This window comes from Bos indicus x Bos taurus, chromosome 10 (assembly GCF_003369695.1).
Source record: "Bos indicus x Bos taurus breed Angus x Brahman F1 hybrid chromosome 10, Bos_hybrid_MaternalHap_v2.0, whole genome shotgun sequence".
In the NCBI taxonomy this organism is placed as follows: Eukaryota; Metazoa; Chordata; class Mammalia; order Artiodactyla; family Bovidae; genus Bos; species Bos indicus x Bos taurus.
This window is the reverse complement of record NC_040085.1, coordinates 2,975,438-2,998,538: the sequence shown is the minus strand read 5'-3', so window position 1 is coordinate 2,998,538 and position 23,101 is coordinate 2,975,438. Positions and strand designations below refer to the sequence as shown.

General features: G+C 34.9%; 1 protein-coding gene across 2 annotated transcripts in view; it reads left to right on the top strand.

Moving 5' to 3' along the window:
• Positions 1-23,101, top strand: part of AP3B1 (adaptor related protein complex 3 subunit beta 1) — a 235,789-nt gene that overhangs the window by 109,604 nt on the left and 103,084 nt on the right. For both annotated transcript variants that reach the window (XM_027552928.1, XM_027552929.1), the window contains 3 exons: positions 4,406-4,515; positions 11,484-11,660; positions 22,707-22,893. In XM_027552928.1, the coding sequence (XP_027408729.1) occupies positions 4,406-4,515; positions 11,484-11,660; positions 22,707-22,893 (474 nt within the window). The remainder of the gene's footprint in view (positions 1-4,405; positions 4,516-11,483; positions 11,661-22,706; positions 22,894-23,101) is intronic.

Genomic DNA, 23,101 nt, shown 5'->3' with positions numbered 1-23,101 from the left:
AATTTGTCCCCAAATAAGAGTGATCTTTACGATCAACATAAAATTATAACTGTTAACCTGTCAATTCAAGATATTATAATGGAGAGAACATTTTTCTGTGTGTAGTATAGTAACTCCAAATAAGTGACAAAAAAATTATCAAGGAAATAGACTTTTTTAAAACACTGACTGTAGAAGGTAATTACAGAGGATAGGGTGCTAAATGTCATTCATTTTATCTATTTCTACTTTTAATAATAGCATCCTCTTTGTGTCTGTTTCTGTCACAATTTAAATTGTGAGTTTAAAAATATGCCTTCATTTTCCTGTGTCTTTAATAATGACTTCCTATTTGATCAAACAAGACACATTTCACTTTGATTGCATACAAAAAGCACACAAATCAGAACACTGGCTAGTTCTTTCAAATATAAAATGTATTCAGGGTTTTTCAATTTTGTGTTTTTACTCTTTTTTTCTCATGTGAAATTTTCAAGCTGGATATTAAAACAGATGTTTCTGCTTCAGCTTTCTAGCACATTGATTTCTAAAAAAATATTTTTTATTCACTTCATTTTAAAAAGATGAATATTCTGTACCCTTGTAGTACTTCTAAGGGAAGACTAGATGAGTTTACAATTATACAATGGGAGGAGACTAATTTATAATCATTCTTAAAGGTAGATTTACGAATTTAAACTGATATTTTAATGTTTAGACTTTCGTTTTTGGTAAATCAAAACTCTGTTTATAACCATGGACCTTTTTTTTCTGCTGTGAATATTAAGAAACTTAAATTGTATTTTTCAGGTTCTGATGGCATAGTTATCATTAGCCTGATTCTTTAACTCTTTATTGTGTGTGCTGCACTTCTGTAGTTTGGAAATCTGGCTCAGTAACAATAAAGAAAGCAATAATATTTTTCATTTATAACGGCCAATTGTTATAACAGAGCCTCTTTGTCTTTCTTTTGAAAGATCTGCTTTTAGGAATAAGTGCTATGAATGAGGCCTCGGGTTCTTTAAAATCTGTAAGACCTTTGGGACCTCTAAGGATCTCTGCCTCTTTGATTTTATATTGTGAATACCTCATCAGCTCTTTGGATACTGTATCTTGCAGCTTTTCAGGGACAGCATTGAGGCTACATTGTTTTTACATGTATTTAATATATTCTTCTTGGACCTGTAGGGCTTTGGGGATTGTTGTTGTTGCTGCTGACTTCTTCCTTCTTGTCAGGAACAGGACTTCTAGGAAGACTTGAAGGTTGTCCTAAAATAGCCCATTATGACAATGTAAGATTCACTGATAAACAGATTTCTTAAAGACTTTAGGGAGAAATCTGCATTTTCAGTTGACTTGACTTAGAATAATTTAACTCCCAGTTGATTTTCTTTCACAAAATTTGCTGGTCTGAAAAACTTTTTTACCATCTACTGTAAACTGAAAGAATTGGGGTAAAAGACTTTTTTAAATTTTGTTTATATAATAAACATTTGTTGAAAATTTGAATTAGTTGAGGTATTTAGTGAGTGTAGAATAGATGAATAAGGTATTCACCAGCCTATAAGAAGTTCCTGCCTTTAAGGAGCTCGTATTCTAACGGAGGGACACAATAATATAAAACAAGTATACTGTAGTCTTCGTATCTATTGAACACTTACTCAGCTGCTGGCTATTGCTCTCATGCAGAACTAGACTACCTGTGTTTGAATGCTAATGTTGTCTTGAATAAATTACCTGACCTCTTTGTGCTTCAGATTCCTCATTTGTAAAATGAAGATAATAGTAGGCTGTACTAATCTTGAGAACCTGAAGTGAAATAAGCCAGTCACAGAAAGGTATATACTGAATGTTTCTACTTGTATGAGGTATTAGAATAATCAAATTCATAAAATTCAAGAGTAGAAAGGTACTTGCCAGGGGCTGGAAGAAAAGGAAAGCGAGCCGCTACTAATCAGTGAGCATCGCGTTTTACTTAGCAAGGTGAGTACGCTCTGGAGATCTACTGTGTAACACTGTACCGGTAGTCAACAGTGGTGTATCGTATGCTTAAAAATTGGTTAGATGGCAAATCCCCTGTTACGTGTTCTTTCTAAAATAAGTTGTTTTTTTTTGTTTTGTTTTGTTTTGTTTTGTTTTGTTTTTAATAGTAGGCTGTAATTCTTGGAGTCAGTACGATTAAGTTCTGTTGAGGACAAAGAGAAAGCTTGGAAAGGCCCAGAACACAAGTTCATTTTGTATTTGTAGGGGAGTGCTGAGGTCTTTGAAAGCCAGGAGGTAGCATAAAGGAAAAATAGGGTGGAATTACTCAAAGGGAATGGGAAAGCACCTAGGTTAGGTAAATAGCACCCCACCACCACCACCACCACCACCACCACCACCCCCCTGCAAGATGTTCAGGTCCTGATGCCTGAAACGTGTGAATATGTTATCTAATGTGGCAAAAGGAACTTTACAGATGTGATTAAGATTCTTGAGATAGAGAGATTTTTCATCCAATAATCTGGGACCCAATATAACCAAATGTCAGAAGCAGAAATTAGAATGATATCTTTGCTGGAAGGGGGCTTGAGTCGAGGAATGTGGGCAGCCTCTAAAATTTGGAAAATAATGGATTTCCCCCCTAGAACCTTCACAGAGAACTTAGCCCTGTTGACACCTTGGTTTTAGCTCCATAAGACATATGTTAAATTCTGGCTTCAGAAGTGTAAAACGATAAGCTCATGTTGCTATCAGCCACCAAGTTTGTGGTAATCCATAACAGTAATGATCAGAAGATAAGGTGGCTCCAAAGGGTAAATAATGCCTAATTTTATTTCAACTATAGTTAGGGTTAGTCAACCTTGCCTGTACACGTGAATAATTAAAAATATACAACTTAAAAAAAAAACTTGGACTAATTTTGCAATAATATGTTTTTAAAAGATAAATTTTTATACTATTGATTCTTCAAAACCATTACATTGCATAGTAATTTCTTATATAACCACTTAATGTTTCCTAGCAGAGGGTAAGTTTGATGAGGGCAGAGTGTCATTCCAATTTGTCTTTGTTTTTCTCTAGCTCCAAGAGGCAGTCTTTGTAAAAGCAACACCTGCTCATAGTAACATAGAACATTAAAGATAAAATGGTAGATTCTAGTCCTGAGTTTGAATTCTCCAGTGCATCTTTCTTTCTTCATCTTTAAAATGCTGATAATAAGCTGCCTACCGTATGTTATTATGAGAATTAAAAGACATACATCATTTCTTAAACTAAAACATTGGCTTCCCTGGTGGCTCAGTGGCAAGCAACCTGCCTGCCAATGCAGGAGATCAGATTTTAGATCTCTGGAGAAGGAAATGGCAACCCACTCCAGTATTCTCGCCTGGGAAGTCCCATGGACAGAGGAGCCTTGGCGGGCTACAGTCCATGGGGTTGCAAAGAGTCAGACATGACTTAGCAACTAAACAACAAGAGCAGCAAACTAAAACATTATGAAATATTAATATATCTTTCCCATGAAGAAATATAATATGAAATGCATATTTTAATAATAATTAGAATGATAGAAAATTTTGCTTGTATTTTTAAAGGGAGCTAGATAAGAAAATATATTTCAGAGAAAATGAGTAACAGAACCCAAGTCATGGCATATTTTCAGGGTAATATTAAAATAAACCTTTATAGTGTATACCAGCGAATCTCTAATATCCATGAATCCCAGCTGATTAAAAAAAAAAAAAGCCAGAATAACAAGGAAAGGTAATGTTGGTGTCTTTCTTTGGTATTGGTAACCTTAGTAATTGTTTATATAAGATTCATTCCATAAAGCCAGGTGCTCTGACTGGTTTATTGTGTTTTGCTGCTGGTGCCACCAAAGACGTAACTCTGGACCACTAATTAGTCTATAATAATGCAATCTCGGAATCCCAGTTTGAGGATCTGCTTCCTGGAGCCACCCTTAGTACCAGTTACTGTTAAGGCCCTGGCAAGAAACAGATGATACAGTTTAAAGAGATGATTGAAAAGAGTTTAATGAAGGAACTATTTATTAATTGTGGGTGGGATTAAGGGAAACCAACAAGATGTACTGTAATACCCTGGGGCTAGCGGGCTAGCAGAGGTGGGAAGCCTTTGCCATATCTAGAATTAAAGGGAAAGGGCTTGAGGATTGGGAGCAGTTATCAGACCCTGAAGGAGAGAGCGCCTCTTGGGACTGAAACCTTCAATGGAGAAGTACTTGCACTGCCAGGGAGATCTGGCAGGAAAGGGATCTGGGTTGTGGATATTCTCTCGTGTTTTAGTTTTCTCCTAGTCATTTAAGAAATGTGGAATGTTTTGCTAAATTAAATGTACATTTTACTAAGAATACTGTGTTTGAATTGACTTTGAATTGAATTGAAATTCATATTTAAATACGAATAATCCGATTTTTTTTTTCCAGAAATAGTTGTCGCTGAAAGTGTGGTTGTTATTAAGAAATTGCTGCAAATGCAACCCATGCAACATGGTGAAATTATCAAGCATATGGCTAAACTCTTGGATAGTATCACTGTGAGTACCAGTTAAGAGATCTTTGCTTTCAGTACCAATTGAACCAAATTTTATTCAGTAAATTATGGTTTTGTTAAAATAAATAGATATACTGAAGTATAATGAATAAGAGAGCTGCACAGTCTGGATTCTTGTTCTGAGATTCTGGCCTATTGTGGAAGGAAATCACAGATCTGAAAGAGGGAAAGGTTACAGTAAATACTGCATACTGGATTGGAGTTGGACATGTCGGTGTGAACTGCATTTGTCTTTATGTAGATAGCTAGGTGTGTTGGAGTATGTATGTGCAGGTATGTGTGTGTCTGCACACATTTGTATGTACATATGAATGCATTCATGAGTGTACAAAGATATGTTTCTTAATGTGGCCTTTAAGAGGACCTACATGCGATGATAACCCCACACCTAGTGCCCAGATCCTGTTTGTTTTCTTTTGTTTTGATTGAGATATAATTTCATAGCATAAAATTCACCCTTTTAAATCCAGAATTAAGTGACTTTTGGAGTGTTCACCAGGTTGGGCAATTGCCGAACCTTTTCATCATCCCTAAAATCAAGTCCCTAAGCCAAGGCTCCTGATCCTCCCCATACTTCAGCCCCTGATAACTACTGATGTACTTTCTATCTCTACGAATTTGCTTTCTCTGGACATTTCATGCAGTTGGAATCATGTGATAATGTGGCCTTTTGTGTCTGGCTTTTTTCACTTTAGAATGTTTCCAAGGTTCATGCACAGTGTACAAAGTAGTACCACATCCCCGCTTTGGGAAGACTTCGGTTTTTAAATTCCATTCAGCATTTAAAGAAACCAGGACTCCTTAGAGAAATGGCTAGTTTTAGAGCTGGGCCACGGAAAGAACATCTTGTTGGGCCATAAAAACATGGCTCTGCTCACAGGATGGTAGAGATGTCAGAATTTAAAAGAGTTTCCACTGGCTAATTGGAGCAACAAAATACATAATAGTAAAAGGATTATAGCCTATAGAGTAGGGTGAGAGTCTCTGAATCCAAGCTGGAATGGGTGGATGGATAAGTGAATAAGTGAGAGGAAAGGAAAGATCTTTTACTATATTCTCACCACAGTTCTTTTTCTTCATGTCTACTCTTATTGTTGGTTAATAATCAAAGTCAGGACTTCTTATAAAGACTGTATATGAGAGATTAAGAGACTGGATTTGAAAATGACAGGACTTGGGTTCAAATTTAGTCTCTGCCCTTTACTGGCTTTGTGATCTTAAGCAATACTTGATTTTCCTTGCTCCAGTTTTCTTTTCTGTAAAATTGAAACACATGTACTAATGACTTTATAGATCTGTTGTGAGGAATATATGAGTCAACATAAATGAAACACTGAGAGTAGTGTTTAGTGTAAACTTTTTTATGATCATGGCTATTGAATTTAATAAGCATCCTTGTTGCTCTTTCTGTTTTGGTTATTTATTTAACATAACTCCTATAGTGTTAATCATATGTCAGGTACTATTCTAAGCACCCAAAAAATATAAAACATTAATTGTAATTACAACTCTGAAATGTAGGTTCTATTCTATTTTACATAAAAGAAATTGGAGGCAGGATTATTAAACTTTATTACAAATATAGAGCAACATAGAGCAACTTAATTCATTTCAATAAAATTTATGAAAAACCAAAACGGCAAAAGAGAAATATAAAATGTTAGAATAAAAAATTTTTAATAAGATAGTTTTTAAAAAAAGGAAACCGAGACACAGACAGGTTAGGTAACATGATTAAGGTCATATAGTAAGTAGGTCTGCTTTCTTAACCAGCACATTATTGCTGTATTTGTCTTCCTTTTCTAGTCTCTCTTTTTTGTATCCAATTCAGTTGTCCACTCACTGCCCTGGCAAGGACTTTATTGTTGTTTCCTTTTGATTCACCCAAATTATTGACAAATTAGGCATTAAATTGGTCCATTTGCCCATATGTGGAGCAAGTGTTTAACATTATTTGTCAATAATCTACTGATAGGAAGTAGGAGGGTAAAACTTTTTCCTCATATCTACTGAGATAGATATGCAGCATCTCTGTGTAACCAGACATCAGATTTCAATAGTATTTTAGTCATTGTAACAATCACAAATACTCCTACAGGTATTTAGATACCTTTTAGACAAGTGTTACATCGCCTAGTAAGAACCACTTTTCTAAGCAAGAACTAAGGAGCCAAAGCTGGAAATCTAGATCAGGGCAATCAAAGAACAGAAGTACTTACACAAATACATGTATATATTTATACACATAATTAAATGTATAAAAATAGACTAAATGAGAACTCTTAAAAAAGAAGGGCCATAACATAAAGGAAATTCTAATCTGATACTAAAAATACTGAGCCATCTTAGAAAATTTAGGGGTAGGGTGTGATTAGTTCAGAATAAAAGTGTTTTGAAGGTGTCATGGGAGGAAGAGAGTAGAGGGAGGTGAGATTATTTTCGTAGTCTCATGTGTTTAAAAAGTAGCAAGGACTTCCCTGGTGGCTCAGATAGTAAAGCATCTGCCTACAATGCGGGAGACCCGGGTTCAGTCCTTGGGTCAGGAAGATCTGGTGAAGGAAATGGCACCCCACTCCAGTACTCTTGCCTGGAAAATCCCATGCACCGCAGAGCCTGGTAGGCTACAGTCCATGGGGTCGCTAGGAGTCGGCCACTACTGAGCGACTTCCCTTTCACTTTTCAAGGTGAAAATAGATTATCTTAGGGTGAAAGCAGTGGGTTTTGGTAGGGGAAATAGTTAATTTCCTGCTTGTAAATAATGGCAGAGAAACGTGTGTTGGGTTATGAGAAAGAAATAGGAATGTGGAATTCTGTATTCCAGTCGTCTTGTGCTGTTAGGCCTGTTTTGGTCTTGTTAGACAGGGAGAGGCAAGGCAAAGCAGTGTGAGGGCTTTTGGGGGATGCAGTGGCTTACACACGAAACCTGTGACTGTACGTGAGACCTGGATCAAGCAAGCGACAGGCTTTCTTGGAAAAAGAGTTTGTTGTCTTTGATTATGTCCCTGTGTGGGGCTCAGCAAAATTCTTGATTGCATCAGCTTTCTCTACAACAGTTGATGGAATATTCGCCAAGTACATACTTCCTTACAGATCTTACAGCAAAGCTTATTTTTCTGTTTTCATCAAATAGAAGATAACCATTAGCGGAATACAAAGTATGCTAGAAATTCCAAATTCACAAAAAGGAAAAAAAAAAGAAAACCTAAATGTAAATAATGTTTAAAAATTAAAATGGAAGAGTTAAAATCAAGAAGATGGAAGAGTAAAAATCAAATATATCCTACTCTAAATATGAATGGACTGCATTCTCTCATTAGAAGACAGACTTCGGAATGAAAAACAAAAGCCAGATCAAGGCTATTTATAATTAAAACACTGTTATAAAAGTTGAAAATAGGAAAGTAAGGGAAGGAGATAATTAAGTGAATATCAACAAGAATGTGAGATTTAAAATTAATTAAGGGCTTTTAACAGGATAAAATGGGGCATAAAATTCAAAAAGGCCAATGTACAAAGAAATTTAAAAACATATACCTACCTATATGTGCACAAAATATGGCAACTAAATAAATATGTGAAGGAAAAGTCTATGGTAAATGCAAGGAGAAATAGATAAAATACAGTTTTATTCTTCCAGAATGAAATGCATACTACCTGAGGATTGTTCTAACAGGGTTACATATTACCTTGAATGGGACAGGTGAGGATTTTATATTACAAAAGGAGAGTTGAAAGATGTTATTTCGTAAAGACTGCTGAGTGATACTGAAGTAGTGCTCTGTGTACTTCTTGCCCAGCTGCCTACCTGAACGCCTGCCATTTCACAAGTTAACCGCATCTGCCCTGCCACCCCTGCTTAATTCACACTTAAGTTTTAATGCATATTGAGTCCAGATGCAGAATATTGCATCAGATTTGCTATTTGTATGCAGTTTGTTTAGATGTCTTCTGATTGTGCCTTTGACAAATTTAAATAAAATTGATGTTTTTGCAGGTTTTACCATACACTGTTGCATTGTGCAGTGAGCTGGTATTGTAACACAATAGCTTTTAAATTGAACTGCTTACAGAGTGATCTGTGAAATCTTTCGGAATGTCTTTCTATAACTGCTGTGGTCAGCTTGGAAAGATTATTCGTTTTTGCAGGCAGGTTAATAGGTTAAAATGGCAGTGGAAACTGCCTTCTGGTAGAAGGTTTAAAAAGTGCACTTAACCACTTGCTCAGGGCATTTAGAATAAAGGCTCAAGCAGAGTCACTTACAGTCCAGTTTGTCTTTGGAAATACTGAAAAGTAGAGGTTCAGAATGAAAGTGTTATATCATATGTGTGCATGTGTGTTAATAGTTTGGCTTTAGCCGTGGAGAACAAAAAGTGGCTAATTTTCGTACTGTTTTTTTCAGTTGCTTCAAACCTTTGAAAATAGTGGCCACGGATTCATAGAATCAGTAGTGTACAAGTGAGAGTCTTATAATTTAACAGGGAGGGAAAGGCAGGGCTGAAACCTGAAAATTTTATGATTCTGATTCCAGCCAAATGCACAAAATTAGGTTTATCAGTTTTATAAGCTTTTTAATGTCAGCACAGAAAGCTTGGTTTCAATATACTTATTGATAAACTTCCTGTTGTGGAGAAATTTTCTGTGTTTTTAAAATGTTACTTGGAAATTTTATTACCTTAGTTCTGGACTCTCTGAATGTTATCCTGGCCCCACCGCACCACCACTACCATCTTGAGATTTTCAGTATGAACATTTAGAACTTACTGATTTTTAATTTTTTAAAGATTTATATTTTAAATGTATGCACTATGTTTAGAATATTTGAATATTATTTTAATCTTGGTATATTAATGAATAGGAATAAAATAATCTCTTAGACCTTTGGGGGATTGTCCTTTTAACTGAAAAAAAAAAAAAAAAAGTGTATAACCAAAGGATTAAAGTGGAGTAATAGATTGTGATATGTCATAGAATTCTAATTTTTATACTAGCAATATATAATAAAATATTTAAGAAAAATAAATCTAGCATAACTGAAATCTGAAGTTGCTCATATATTCTTATTTAGAGGTACATTTCATTATGGTAGGCAACTTGAATTGCTTCATACTGGAAAATTTAATGTACCACTCAATTACCATTCTTTAGCCCAATTTAAAGTAATAGATTGGAAGTAAGACCTTAATGCTGTGTAACCTTTGGAACAGTGGAAATAGCCCCTTTCTTCCCAAAAATCAGTATACAGTAAGGATATCAATTTTATCATAATACATGAGTAGATCTGTAATAGCATTTAGTATTTTACTATTACTTATGCTTAGTACTTAAAATTATTATGTAGATATACTAATTTTCTTCTCTCTTACTAAACTTATTCTAATATTAATTTAAAGATGGTAATGTTAACATGTTATTTAAAAATGTGTACTTGATTTTAAAGTTTTCTGATGACCTCATTCTGGTGAATGACTTGACTTAGTGATGTCTAAATAATTTTTTATTATTCTCAAAATGGGTGTTTTGAAGGAATTTGAGATGGTAGATATTGTGATAAAATTCTCACTTTGCAAAGGTCTCCATTCTCACTTTCTTCCTTGACAGTCATACTGTGTACAGCTGTGAAACTGTAATGAAAACATTGGGACTTTATTTGAGAAATTAGAAAAGAACTTCATAAAGAGTCTTACCTCTTCTTGTGATGCTACTTCTTAATGATAGCCAGTGGTTTTTTCATTTATTATAGAAAGCAAATTTTCTATATAGCTGAAAATGTTCGCAGAAACTAATTTGCATACCCCTTCAAATTCCTTTTGGAATAAGGGAGAATACAAATAAATAGTAATAAAACTAATTTGCATGCTCTAAATAAAATGTTCTTCTTAATGGTGCTGGTGGAAGGTTTCCAATTTTTAGCAAAGCATTTATTTTTAAGAAACAAATTATATGGAAAGGTACTTTATTAAAAATATATAAAGAAAAATGCCATATTTGACAAGTTTATCTTATTCCTATTTCTTTTATTGATGACCAAATAATAGACCAGCATTCATGATTTTATAAGCAGATCTTGGTAATTTTGTCAGTGCTGTAGCTACAGATACATAGAAAACAATAACAGTTTTGATTTGGAATCAAGGCCTTAAATGGGTCCTCTGTTCCTTTGTCTGTATTGTCCATGGCTTCTCAAAATGTGGTTTGCAAGCCACGTGTCTCAAGAATCATCTGTGATGCTTCATGGAGCATGGATTCCAGGGCCCCATCATAGAACTACTGTCTTAGAACTGATAACAAAAGCCAACAGTCCTCAGTTCAGTTCAGTTCAGTTGCTCAGTCATGTCCGACTCTTTGCAACCCCATGGACTGCAGCACACCAGGCCTCCCTGTCCATCACCAACTCCCGGAGTTCACTCAAACTCTAATCCTAACCTTGGATGCTTTGTATAGGCATTGAGAGTTGTGAACCAATGCCCTGGAGCAAAGGTCAGCTGACTTTTCCTATAAATTGATAGATAAGTAAATATTTTCAGCTTTATGGGGAATAGCAGCCCAGTCCAATATTCTTGCCTGGAGAATTTCATGGACAGAGGAGCCTGGAGATACTGAGTGACTAACACACTTGTTTCAACTGCTCTTCTGCAATTATAGCACAGGAGCAGCAGCGATGATAAATAAACAAATGGGCTAGGCTAGACAGATCTGGCCCAGGAGTTTGCAGATCTCTGATAGATTCAAGATTCTAGACCAGTGGGTTTTCCTTTATGAAATCAGTTTTATTCAGATTTTCTGGTAACTGAAGAAAATCTGTAAATATAAGAGGACTTCCTGGATATACGTTAAATGAATTAATAGATGTAAAACCTTTTATAATATTTAAAGCCTTTTCTATATTACTATTAAGGAGAGTGTGATTATTTTGTTTGCAATGGTTCGATGTTATCTGCTTCTACTATTAGGTTCCTGTGGCTAGAGCAAGTATTCTTTGGCTAATTGGAGAAAACTGTGAACGAGTTCCTAAAATTGCCCCTGATGTTTTGAGGAAGACGGCTAAAAGCTTCACCAGCGAAGATGATCTTGTGAAACTGCAGATTTTAAATCTTGGAGCAAAATTGTATTTAACCAACTCCAAACAGGTAAGAGACTAATCCTTAGTCTACCTATGTGGAATCTACTTTCTTCTTTGCTCTGATCAAGCAGCTATGTCCATTTATACATTAGTCTGTCCATTCAACAATTACCCGGTGCCTGTTTCTTTAAGGTTTTACTTTAGATGGTAGTGGTGTAAAGAGACGATGTCCTGGTCTAGTTGAGGAGAAAAACATAAAAAAATGAAATAGTACATGATAAGTACTATAATAGTGTATTGTGACACAGTGGAATTCCAGAGGAGAAAGTTATTGAAAGTCTGAAATAGAAGGAGGAGAGAGGTCAGACAGAGTTTCATAAAGGATAAGATTCCTGACTAAGGGCTTTTAAAGAGTGGTTTACTATATAGAATAAGGAGAGAGGAGAGCAAGGGGTCAGAGTCGTGACACAGTGTGGTGCCCCCAGGAAACTTAAAGCTGAGTTTCGAAAGGTAGGCAAGGGCAGGACTTGATTCTCCATGTGAAGGGAAAACCATTAAATATTTTTAATAGTGGTATAATTGACCATGTTTGCAGTTTAGAATATTCACTTTTTAAATCAGTTGACTTTGTGGAACTGTTGATTAGAGAAATAGCCTGTATGTATAAAATGCATAGAATCACTTCTGGGTATAAAATAGGATCTTTCTCATTCTTTTTCCTTTGTCTAAATAACTGTTTAGACAAAGGAAAAAGAATAAGAAATTCTCAAGTAACTCCTCAAATTAATTTCTGTATATTTTCAGGTTGTCTTCATTCCTAATTGTGATGTGAGTTGTATTAATACAGCTTTGGCTGATGGGTATATCAAATTTGTGACCAAATAATCGCAGATATTTTGAGCATATTTCTATGATATAGATTTTATCTTTATATTTTTAAGTCAGTCTTTGAAAGGAATCAGTCATTTCCAAGTGTCATGTAAATTAGTTCATGCAATGAGTTATTTTTTAAAAACTGAGTAAAAGGGGGAAAACTGTTTGCTGTTGAGTTGCTTCTTTATTGATAAAAACACTGTTTTAGCCTGACATTCATTGTTTTTACTGTTCGTATGGTATTGTGAATGTTACCACGACACCTAGAATATATCATTTTTATGGCCTTATTGGAACAATGGGCTTCCCTGGTAGCTCAGACGGTAAAGAATCCGCCTGCAATGCAGGAGACCTGGGTTTGATCCCTGGGTTGGGAAGATTCCCTGGCGGAGGGCATGGCAACCCACTCCAGTGATCTTGCCTGGAGAATCCCCGTGGACAGAGGAGCCTGGCAGGCGACAGTCCATGGGGTTGCAAAGAGTCAGACATGACTGAGCTACCAATACAGTGCATCGTAACAATGGTTTGGCTGCAATAAATCAATCTAGCTTATAGATTATCAGCAAAGAAAAGTAATACAAAATTACTATGTTACTCAACACTGAAGTAGTTATGTCTTACAAAACTAAATAAAGGTTCTTTGGAGCAGTAAATAACCAATAATAGAGCATAGTACTCTATGTTCAGAAATTGTAAAGTGTATTCCATAACTTTTTATTCAGTGACTTTGAAGACAACATAGTTTGCACTCAGCTCATTTTTGGAGCTGAACTTCTGAAGTGTTGTATTGTGTATTTAAGAATGATACTTCTAGATAACCATAATAGACTTGACCACCAGCTGGTGAAACAGTTATGTTTAGGAAAAAAACTCATTGTTTTTAAATGATTAAATATAAAAATAGATGAACAAAGCTACCCTGTAAGGTTGTGTTTTGTTCTCCAGTTTCTCATTTCTCAAGGAGTTTTAGAGAATTCATAAGTAAGAATTAGCACCAAAGAATAATGTTTAAGTTCCATTAACTTGAAAGCATTTTTAAATTGCATGATTCATAATCTACTGGATATGAGATAAGACTAAAATTCTTGTAAATGTAAAAAAAATTTTTTTCTATACATGTTACTTTTAGCCATCTTTAAAACTCAACTAGGGAGACCAGGCCACACAGTGTTCAGAAACTGATTTGCCATGATGTCCCAATATTTGTTTGTAGATCCAACTTCCCTGTGGCCTAGATCTCTCAGTGAGCATTTGCAGAATTTTTATTGCATTATTTAATTATAGGGGATGTCTAGATTGATTTTTATCAGATATAGGAGTTATATGCCTAAAAATATCTCAAATGTCTTTATTCAATGTAAAAGAGATTTTGAAACTTAGTCAACAGTCTGCTTTTGGTAGTATTGAGTAAATTCCTACTGGGCAACTGTAAACTGTGAAAATACAAAAAGGAAACAACTGCCTGAAGTCTCTGAAGCGTAATTAAAAGTGGGAAGATTCTGAAGGGAAATTGACACTTTTCTGGGTCTGATCCTGAATTCAGTCTTCAGTTGGCACTACACATAAAGACTGAAACTCCAAAAGGAAACCCAGAGTCCTCCTGCCTGAGGAAGTAGAGGACAGAGTTTAAGAAAAATACAGGGAATTCCCTGGTGGTCCAGTAGTTAGGACTCCTTGCTTTCACTGCTGAGGGCCCAGGTTCAGACCCTGTCAGGAAGCTAAGATCCTGCAAGCCGCTTGGTGGGGTCAAATAGAAAACTACCACCAAAGATATTGAAAAGTTAAGGAAGAATTCTAGAAGGGAAAGAGCCAGTGTGAGGAGCCTCAAAATCTGAATAATTCTGTCCAAGTCTCTGGCTGACACCTGAACCACATATATGCATGGTGGATTTAGAACAGCACAGTTAATAAAGGAACTGAACTGCAATTTGAATAGCACTGAGCAGACACTCTGTACTTTGAACCCAACCTAAAATATAGCAAAGTTTAGGGTTTCTACAGTTCAGCATTCATAATGTCCAAGATAAATCCCAGTTTACTCAACGTAAGAACTTGAACAGAGAATTACTATTTAATGGATATAGAATTTCAATTTGTGAAGACATTAAAATTTCTGGAGATTAATGGTGGTAATGGTTGCATAACACTGAACTGTGTACTTAAAAATGGTTGCAGTGTATATTTTATGTTTATTTTAGCACAATAATGAACAAGAATAGGAAAATATGACCAGTTTTCAAGAAAACAAAAACCAGAAACCAACTTCTAGATGACTCAGATGTGGAAATTTACAGGTATAAATTTGAAGCAACTTTTATAAATGATTGATGACATAAAGGAAAATGTGTTCACAATAGATGAAAAGCGAACTCTTAGCAGAGAAATAAAAACTAATAAAAAATAAATGGAAGTTCTAGAACTGAAAAATACATTTTGTCTAGTATTACATATTCTTTAATATTTTAATTTTTTTTGGTATGGAGATATAAAGCTGTTCATATAGTTTTTAAAAATTATGATTAAGACTCTGTATATGAACTTTTTCTGTAAGTTTCTTTTATTTTCTGACTTTGGGCTCTTTCAGTGGAAATTTAGAAAGCAGTTGGTATGTGATGACCTTAGAGCATTGTAGGCAGACACTTTACCATCTGAGCCACCAGGGAAGTCCACCTTAGAGCTACTTAATGTCAATTACTGGAAGTCAGATGGTAATCAAAAATACAGGCTCCAATATTAGACTGTCTGACTTCAAATACTGTTTTACCACTTACTAGCTACATGATTTTGGACTGATTATACAGTCTACATAAGACTTAGTTTCCTAATATGTAAGATGGGAGTTACAATAATATGGTCAGTTATTTATAATTCGATATATATATTCCTAAAAATCATTATGCTTTATAGAAATGCACAAACCGTGGGAATTATTGCAAAACTAGACCCAGAGATATAGCACTCAAAAAATTCATTGATGACACAGGCTCTATGCAGTGACATTTATACCCTTTCTTGGATCAATTTTCTTGGCATTGAAAAAGTCAAGATAAAACATAAAGGTAAAAACACTCAAGTTGACAAAAAAATGTGTATACTGTAAAATTTTTTAAAATCTGGTTTTCTGTATACTATCAGTGAACTATGAGGAAGAGAAATTAAGGAAACAGTCCCATTTACCATCGGATTAAAAAGAATGAAATACCTAGGAATAAACCAACCTAAGGAGATGAAAGACCTGTACTTGGAAAATTATTAGACACTGGTGAAAGAAATGGAAGATGTCACAAACAAAAGGAAAGATATACCATGTTCTTTGATTGGAAAAATTACTTTTGTTAAAATGACCATACTACCCTAGGTAATCTACTGATACAGTGCAATCCTTAGCAAAATACCAATGGTGTTTTTCACAGAATTAGAATGAGTAACTTCAGAATTTGTATGGAAACAAATTCCAAATAGCCGAAGCACTCTTGAGAAAGAACAGAGCCGAGGGAATCATACTTCTTGACTTCAGATTGTTTGTGAAAGTGAAAGTCGCTCATTCGTGTCCGACTCTTTGTGATCCCAGGGACTACACAGTCTGTAGAATTCTCCAGGCCAGAATAATGGAGTGGGTAGCCTTTCCCTTCTCCAGAGAATCTTCAGATTGTACTAGAAAGCTACCGTAATCAAAACAGTATGGTTCTGTCACAAAAACAGACATATAGGTCAGTGGAACAGAATAAAGAGCTCAGAAAAAAACCCACACACTTACAGTCAATTCGTCTATGACAAAAGAGGTAAGAATATACAATTAAGAAAAGATAGACTTCAGTAAGTGGTGCTGGGAAAGCTAGACAGCTATATGTAAAAGAATGAAATTAGAATGTTCTCTGTCACTGTATACAAAAATGAACTCAAAATGGGTTAAAGACCTAAATGTAAGACTGGATACTATAAAACTCCTAGAGAAAAACAGAACACTCTTTGACATAAGTCACAATATTTATTTGGATCCATCTCCTAAAGCAAAGGAAACAAAAGCAAAAATAAACAAATTGGACCTAGTTAAACTTAAGAGTACATCATGAGAAACTCTGGGCTGGAAGAAGCACAAGCTGGAATCAAGATTGCTGGGAGAAATATCAATAACCTCAGATATGCAGATGACACCACCCTTATGGCAGAAAGTGAAGAGGAACTAAAAAGCCTCTTGATGAAAGTGAAAGAGGAGAGTGAAAAAGTTGGCTTAAAGCTCAACATTCAGAAAACGAAGATCATGGCATCTGGTCCCATCACTTCGTGGCAAATAGATGGGGAAACAGTCCATGGATAATGGAATACTACTCAGCCATAAAAGAGAATAAGTTTTTTGCTATTTTCAACAACATGCATGGACTTGGATAGCATTATGCTAAGTGAAGTAAGACAGAGAGTGACAAATACTGTGTGATATCACTTACATGTAGAATCTAAAAAGTACAACAAACTAGTGAATAAAACAAAAAAGAAGTAAATTCACAGATAGTACAACTGCTGGTTACCAGTGAGGAGAGGGAAGGGGCAGGGGTGACATAGAGGTGGGGGGAAAGGTTGGTACAGGATTTTCTGAAATCATCTCTGTGAAACTTTTGAAAATTGTAAAGCAGTACAGAATTTAGAGTCATTTAATAGCATTTTTTAATTAAAAAAATTTAAAGTCCTATTTAGTCATGGAATGATGAAACTGATTAGCTAGAACATAGTGCTGCTTACATTTGCCTCTGATATATGTTAAGAATTCTGTGTAGTTCTCCTGAATTTACCAAACACATTTGCTAGTATCCTTCTGTTTAAAAGTTACAACCATGTGGAACCAATTTTAAATGCTGAGTCCTGTAAGGTTTTTTAACATTCCATAAACAAATATATGTGTAAGCTGATGTTAGGAGTATAAGATAACTTTTTCATTATTTTGTGTTGACCTATATAATATTTGAAGAAGGCTGCTGCTGCTGCTAAGTCGCTTCAGTCATGTCTGACTCTGTGCGACCCCATAGATGGCAGCCCACCAGGCTCTGCCATCCCTGGGATTCTCCAGGCAAGAACACTGGAGTGGGTTGCCATTTCGTTCTCCAATGCATGAAAGGGAGAAGTGAAAGGGAAGTCGCTCAGTCCTGTCCGACTCTTCGCGACCCCATGGACTGCAGCCTACCAGGCTCTTCCGTCCATGGGATTTTCCAGGCAAGAGTACTGGAGTGGGTGCCCGTTGCCTTCTCCATTGAAGAAGGCTATTGTTGAGCAAATAGTTTTTCCCAGTTTATTACTTGTCAAGAGTATTTAGGTAAAAAAATGATGCCCATGTTTTGAGAAGTTTTTTTAGAATATTGGATTTCTTCATATTTACAAAGCATTCTCCCCAAATTTTTTCCCCAGAAATGATTCCTTAAACAGGAAAAGAATATGACATAAAAATTGAACACAAAGCTGTATATATGCTATTGAATATTGCTGTGATTTATGGTACATTATAATATTCTCTTCATCTTGTATGATTTTTTTTATAAAACCCATTTGAATGTACTGTTGAGTGTCCAGTCTGGTTTTGACTGAGCCTTCGGTCATACTGAAATGCCATGATTGTTTACGTGATCGTGTCTGTTTTCCTTGTTACTGTTGCCCAGGACAGATCTGATTTTTATCTGTTGTTTCAGTGTCCCGTCCAGTTTAGGCTTTATCCCAGGGTTTTCATTTTTAATGAAGTTGTTGTTGTTATTGTTCAGTCCCTAAGTTGTGTCCAACTCTTTGCAACCCTATGGACTGCAGCACACCAGGCTTCCCTGTACTTCACTGTCTCCCAGAGTTTGCTCAACTTACGTCCATTGAGTCAGTGATGCTATCTAACCATCTCATCCTCTGCTACTCCCTTCTTCTTTTGCCCTCAATCTTTCCCAGCATCAGTAAGTAGGCTCTTCATATCAGGTGGCCGAATCACTGAAGCTTCAGCATCAGTCCTTCCAATGAATGAATATTCCAGGTTGATTTCCTTTAGGATTGACTGGTTTGATCTCCTTTCTGGGGTCCAAGGAGAGTTGCATTAAAATAAGTCCGAGTAAGTTTGTAAGTTTCCATGTTGTACTTCTAACTTTTGCCATGGTTTTTTCTAGTGGCCTGTGAAACACAAGTGTAGTGAACAGAGCTTTCATTTAAAACTAAGAAACATTTAAATGGAAAGACTTTGTCTTTCTTTTCCCAACCTTTCTGAGATACAGCATGACTAAGCTTTCCCATTCAGAGCAGCATGTAGGATGTGTACTGAGAAAACAAAGTGTGCCCTGATAAGGCAGGCCCCTCTTTTTCCCGGTGGTGGTGACATAAGTGTTGAAGTGTTTTATCTGATGGTAACTTGATGGTAACCAGCATGTTGTGTCACAGCCTGTGCAAAGCATTAAGCTCCCAGCTGTCAGTGGCTGGAGTGAGAGGAAAACATGGGAACTTAGGGGTTGGTTGTGGACGAAATATGTGCAGGAGATAGAGACAGAACAATCTTGCTATAAACTATTCAAGAGAGTGGTCAGGGCACTCTTTCTGCAGTAGTTTTGTCATTTACTGTGTACTGTAAATCTAAAACCTATTTACTTTATTATTTGGCAGTTCTTTTTTTTTATTTTGTTATAAATCCAGCAGCAATAAATTCTGAAAACTTGAAGTGTATATTTAATGAAGAATGAAGTAGAGAATTTCTGTATCATTATTTAACCTGCACAAAATGTTCATCAGCATGTACCATCTACCATGAAAATCATAGTGATACCACTAACCATACAACAAACTGAAGATAAGATAAATCTGCTAAAACAGGGTCAGCATCTGTTTTCAAAACTGGAAGATATTTTAGGAAGTCTGGGCCTCAGGGTGACGATTTAATGTATACACGGGCCAAATATGTTTACATCCCTTTCTGTGAGACATCTCATATAGATCAAGTAACTTTTAAAATTTAGTTTTATTTTTTATTACACGTTTTCTTTTGCACATTTGAGGAATGAAGCAATGACGGTTAGTGTACTGGCTCCATTAGCAGAAAAAGGACCCAAATGATGCTGCTGGTTTTCAAATAAAAAAACAATTAATTCCAATAATAGACCATTTTTACTCAAAGCTTTTGTACATTTCTTCTGTCAGTGTAAATGGAATCTGAGTAAAGCTTTTGAAAGTTTATTCTGTCAAAATTGCTGTAAAATGCTATTGTAAATTTAAAAGCCCCAACGTGGCTTTCACTGAACGCATGTTGTCATGGTAAAAGCAACGTTCTTATTAAATGAAGAAAACTATGGAACAGAAATATTTTGGGCATTGGTTGTGGTGCATGCAAACTTACTCTGCTTATTTTACCAATTGAAATAAAACTATAATGGTCAAATGTACTGATACTTGATATGTGTGGTTTAACTGAACTGCAGAATTCTTGTGATGAAGCTAATATTGAAAGGGCGTACTTCAGCGTGACAGCACACACTCTCATACTCAGTTTTTCCTGCATGTGACCAGCAGGACTTCAGAAATGTGATACTGTGAAAACCTACGTTGTAAATTAGCCTGTGTTATATACTGGCTTTTTTGCCTGGATTAGGTGGGTGGGTGTGTGGGGAGTAGATTAAGTGAGATTTTTGTGTGTTGGTTAGATTTTGATTCAAAATCATTTGGAAACCTTTAAAGTGTTTACCAGGTAGAGTTCCAACAACCTTCAGCTTTTGAGAACTTTAAGCAAAATAGCAGTTCTTAGAAACAAATCTTGCAAAGAGAATGGCATTGAAATATATCCCGATAAAAACAAAGGAAGAATTGAGCAAATTAAGTGGTAAGAGCTATTAATTTATTGTAGAAGTTCTTTCATTTGCAATATTTCAGCTCTGATGAAGACTTTTTTGATGGAGCTACTATTTAGTTGGTTAAGTTTGTATTTTGTATTAGAATGAAATGAAATTGAGAAGGCAGTTAATTTTACAGTAGCTAAATTTGATGAAATATTAAACTATAGAGAATTATTCAAAAGTTTTATCTCATAAAGATAGTTTCGTTGGAGGGGAAAAAATTAAATATCTAGGCTTGAAGTATTTACAAATTTTAACATGAAAGCATTGAGAATATCCTTTATTCAACAGAATTTTTTCTGTGCTTATTGGATCATTCAAACTGTAATGAGGGCATTTTCTCCATTAAAAATATTAAGTTCTATAGTGAAGAATAAGTTACAAATGTCAATACTTTCATCATTAGTTATCATAAAATTCTATTTTGAAGATAATGGTAAGCAATCTTATTTTTTTAATTAAAAATAATAACAATATATAAAATTACATTCTTTAGATAAATACCAATGACTTGGTTTTAGAAATAGAGCTAAGAAATTGATTAAGGTATGGGAATAAAGAGGTATGTGAGTAAATAATTATTCTGTTCATGTTTTAAATGCATCATGGGACCTGGATATGTTTTTATCTTTTAGAATTTTAATTTTGAAAATACACTTTGGTATAATTATTTCATAACCCACCAATATAATAAAGCAAGTTTTATAGTCAATAAATGCATATTATGGAAATTACATAATCTTGATAACTTAAAATTTTCTATCTCACTTTAAATAGAATCTGTTAATATTTGAAATAATTAACTTCCTAAAAATTAATTTCGGAGACTAGAAATAAAAGCAAGATGAATCACTCCACTAGCTTAAAAAATTACTGCAATGAATAGACTTTTTATCTGATTTATTCTAGTTGCATATTCTAAATCCCAACATTCAGATATACTTTAGAGAGTTAACTTAGTTATGAATTCTCACTACAGTTGAAGAAACTTAACAGTAGGATGTATTTTCCAGGTTATCCCAGCAAGTTGATTACACAGTCCATTGTACCTTGGATTGACCTGGGTTATTCACTTGGTGACTGTTTTGCTGATTGTCCTTAAAAAATCAATCATAGAAATTTTCTTATCTGTTGTTGAACCAGCGTAGTCTAGTAATTAGTGAATAGCAGTTGTTGTTAACCAAATTTAGAATAGCTCTATTAACATTTTTCATCTGTATTTTTTGTAGTTCTACTTTAGTAAAACTAGGTTAATGGTTTTTAAATAGATTGTTACTGAAAGAAGGTTGCTTTCTATCCAAACCAATTATCTTAATGAATTAATATTGTAAAAGAATTTGCCACACCATTCCTGTATCTTGACTTATTGTTATAGAAGTATCTTTAGCTCTACCTGACTTGATGGATTTTGTTGTTTTTAATCCATTTCTAATGTCTATAAAATGTTCTAATGTAGATGTTTATTTTTTCCATGTATTATGAATCCTGTTTATAGTTAGAATTGTATATGTGTAACCTTCTAAATTAAAATTATGCTTTTTCAATAAAGTAATGAGTGGAAAATACAAACCTATTTTGTTAACATTTCAATTTTGGTTTAATTATTATTAAAATTATCTCAATATATGTTAATGTAGTACAGTCAAAAATTGACTTAGGAAATCTTATTAGAGTGTAAAAGCTACTATAATAAGTTGTTCCCTAACATAAATAAATAAATGACCAATATTACTAGAGGCCATAAGCAATATGGGGAAAAAAATGGAAGGAGTCTTTTATCCTAGTTTTTAGAGGGCATCAGCAGCTTGCTTTTATGAAAAAGTAACAGCTAAATGCACTGCAAATAATTTGCAGTAATCCAGTTCAGTGATTCATGTGTCTGCTTTAATGGGTCATAATTCAGGGTAAAGTAACTGAGTGCAGTCAGAGTGCAGACACTGCTTATGCCAGGGACAGTATCTCTTCATAAAACACACCTCAGGAGAAGCAGTTTGCCAGCCCCCTAATACTCTCTGATGTTTTGATGTCCTGCATATTTTTCCGATTAAGTTTTGAGTGCCATGTTTTTAGTTGTATTTCCACATTCATTATTCTCACGTAGACCCTTCAGCGGGTTTGCCATATATGATTATTTTTTTAATGATGCCTTTCTTTCCACTTCAGCAGTTTAATAATCTAGCACATGGCTGCTTCTCAGTACTCAGCATTCACCTCCCCAATACTGAAGAGGACATGTGCTTTGGCTTCAGAATTCCATTTGCAGTGTTAGAAATGCATATTCCCTATGGAACAACATTTGTTTGACATAACCATTCATTTTTATTACCTCTTTAAATATGTTTATCCAGAGTTATCAATAATCATAAATAACTGTATTCTCATCTTGTTCTGTTTTTTTCCAACAGACAAAATTGCTTACCCAGTACATATTAAATCTCGGCAAGTATGATCAAAACTACGACATCAGAGATCGTACAAGATTTATTAGGCAGCTTATTGTTCCGAATGAGAAGAGTGGAGCTTTAAGTAAATATGCCAAAAAAATATTCCTGGCGCAGAAACCCGCACCACTGCTTGAATCTCCTTTTAAAGGTATTATTATCAGAATATACCTGCAGATAATATGTTATCTTAAAACTTATGATACTATATCCCATTTCTAACATGTTTAAAATTTATCTCTTAGAAAATGTGTGATTAGTGTGTATAAATATATAAATACGAAAAGTGTGCTGTCTATTCATTCATCTCTTCTCTGATACAAGCTTTATATTAGTTAGTTCAAGTTTATGTTTTTATA